Source organism: Silene latifolia, chromosome 11, assembly GCF_048544455.1.
Source record: "Silene latifolia isolate original U9 population chromosome 11, ASM4854445v1, whole genome shotgun sequence".
Classification (NCBI taxonomy): Eukaryota; Viridiplantae; Streptophyta; class Magnoliopsida; order Caryophyllales; family Caryophyllaceae; genus Silene; species Silene latifolia.
In genome coordinates, this window is record NC_133536.1 from 134069651 (window position 1) to 134072782 (window position 3132).

Sequence of the window (3132 nt, forward strand, 5' to 3'; positions counted from 1 at the left end):
ACATAGCCAAAATTGAAATCAAAGGAGACGATGAAGATGATGACAACATACCTATAAAAAGCAATCCAGCGTCAAGACTGCTACCCGACTCAAGCATCCCATCCCTATGGTATAAGTATCCTCAAAGGCCTCAAGGAAAGGACTATAGTAGAGGAGAAGTGGAATGACGACATTTAGGTTTAGGAAGAAAGGTAGGGAAATGATTTGGGGTTTCACGATTTACGATTTATAATTCCCCGCAGAAAGGCCGTTACTCGATCGAGTAACGCACTTACTCGATCGAGTGACCTCTACTCGATCGAGCTCCCAAACTACTAGATCGAGTAACAAGCACACAAAGACTGACATCGTCACAAGTTATCGTTCATAAGTTTTTCGAAGGTCAAGGCAGGTGTCTAAGGTTAGTCAACGTCGGTCAAAGGGTCCCTAAAAAGACGGGTATTACATCCTCGGCCTCTCGCGTGGCCTCTTCTACTAGATGATTAGACCATAATACTTTCACAAATGCCGTCTCCCCGTCTTGTCTTCCTTATCTTCCGGTCTAAGATCTCTTTGGGCATTTCCACATTTGTTAAGGCATCATCCAACTCGATCATCTCCGCCTCAAGTACATGTGAAGGGTCACTTATGTATTTACGCAATTGAGACACATGAAAGATGTTGTGAACTCGGTCCAAGGCCGGGGGAAGTGCTAAACGGTAGGCCACTTCCCTGAATCTACTCAATATCTCATAGGGACCAATGAACTTTTGGCTCAACTTGCCTCTTTTCCCAAATCCAATTACCCCCTTCATGGGTGAAACCTTGAGTAGAACCTTATCTCCTACCGCAAATTCAATTTCATTTCTCCTCAAGTCAGCATAACTCTTTTGCCTATCTTGTGCTGCCCTCATCTTCTCTAGAATTATATGGACTTGGTCAATCATATCATAGATCATTTGAGGCCCCAACAACATGGATTCGGTTCTATCATCCCAATATATCGGGCTTGGTTCGTCGGTTTTGTTACTCGTCGTCAAAAGTTACCTAGACCAAAACAATATTTATAACTTCACAAACTACTCTACTTTTAGTAAAGAGGTAAGTAAAGGTCGGATCCCAAGGGACGGGTATTGATGTAGGATTTTCGATTGCAAGTGGTTGTGTCTAAGGGTGTCACAATTTGGGTTGAGGTAGGAGATCAGCTAAACTAAATAACAATGCAAACAAAGTAATGAAAGCAAGCAAGATGATTAAAATGAGATGTAAACAATTGATTAAAAGGACTAGGGTGTCATGGGTTCATAGGGGATTCATGGAATTTGATCATACAAACATGTTCTCTACTAGATGCAAGAAATTATTGTTGTGATGGGATCGAGTTAGTGTATATCTTACAATCCCTAGGAAGGTTTGGGTCCCGTATCCGAATCGATTAGATTGTACAACATCTACAAGTCGACTTAATCCTCCCTATCCAACTATATGCATGGTCTAATGAGACTCGAGTTGGTTTATGTCTTACAAGTCTCATTGAAAAAGTAAGTGATTGGTAAAAAATACAAGGATTCATAGGCTCGCATTTCATCAAACATAACACATGCATAAGTTGAAATCACAACAAGCAAGCAAATTAATTATGAAAACATATTAGATTAAGCATGAATCAATCCCATGTTGGTTTCCCCTAATTCCCCATTAACCCTAGTTAAGGAAACTACTCACTCATTATCAAGTTTAACATGCTAACAAGGTTGTCAATCATACTAGCAAGACAAAACATGATGAACAAATGAAGATGATTAACAATAATTAAAAAGGATTAAGAGAGAATTATACCTATAAAGATGATTCCTAATAATAAAGCAAAGAATAATAGAAGTACTTGATGATTGATGGAAGGTTGTCAATCCTCCAAATAAACCCAAATAATCTTCTAATTACCCAAAATAAATGATGAAAAATAGAGAAATTAAGGAATGATTAAGAAATAAGATTTGTATTAATGCTAAATTAAGGATTGATTACAAGATTAAGAGAGTATTAAGACTTGATTAAGATTCTATTAAGATGATATGCTAATCTAGGTAGTACAAAAGGGTATTTATACTAGAGATTAGGTACAAAGATTAGGTTTACTAAGGGCTTAAATGACTATTAAGACCCTTAAGAAAAGTTGAGGAAGTGCTCCTCTCCAAGGAGATGCTCATCTCCGTTTTGGTGGTCTTCAAATAATATACTCGTCCCGAGCGTCTTGCTAAGGGACGGTTGGTTCTGGAGCAGGATCCGAGCAAATTGTGGGTCGGGACCCTCGGATCATGGGGCCTCAAGACGAGCGTCTTGGCCTTGGGACGCTCGGACTGTAGTAGGGCGACGCTCGTCCTGGGCACTGCGACGCTCGGATTCCTTCACAGCACCATCTCTTCTTTTCTTTCTTCAACAATCCTCGGGGATCTTGTTGGAGATGCAAGGATCCTTTCATCATTGCCCAATCTACTTTATTATCTACGTAGGCCTTCTAGCATTGTCTTCCTTTTGATGCTTGGTCATTGAATTCGATCAATTTAGCTCCATTTTGCCATGAAAATGCAAGGTTTGCACTCTTTTCCTACCAAGGGATCAAAACCTCAAAGAATATGCAAAACGAGAAACTAAAGATAGTAAATGACACAATTATGCACTAAAAAGCATAGGAACGAGGCTAATTCCGGGACTACATATGCTCAAATATGAGTCACATCAGGGCTCCAACACTTCCTTCCATACAAGGCTTCAAACGGTGTAATGCCAATGCTAGAATGGTAGCTATTGTTGTAAGAAAATTCAATTAAATGCAGCATATCTTCCCAAGAACCCTTAAATTCCAAGACGCAAGCCCTCAACATGTCTTCCAACGTTTGGATGGTCCTCTCTATTTTTCCATCCGTTTTCGGGTGGAAAGTCGTACTTATCTTCAATTGAGTACCCAAGGAGCTTTGAAGCTCTTGCCAAAACCTTGAAATGAATCGTGAATCACGGTCTGACATGATATCTTTTGGGAATCCATGAAGCTTGACCACATACTTGCAATATGCATTAGCTAATTCCACCTTGCTCCAAGTGTCTTTCAATACAATGAAATGAACCGATTTGGTTAACCTATCTACAATGACA

At 39.8% G+C, this 3132-nt stretch overlaps 1 protein-coding gene across 1 annotated transcript; it reads right to left on the minus strand.

Moving 5' to 3' along the window:
• Positions 1-482: 482 nt before the first annotated feature.
• Positions 483-956, minus strand: LOC141614032 (uncharacterized). Its single transcript, XM_074432784.1, has one exon. The coding sequence runs from the start codon at positions 954-956 to the stop codon at positions 483-485; it is 474 nt and encodes a 157-aa protein (XP_074288885.1).
• Between the last annotated feature and the right edge of the window lie 2176 nt (positions 957-3132).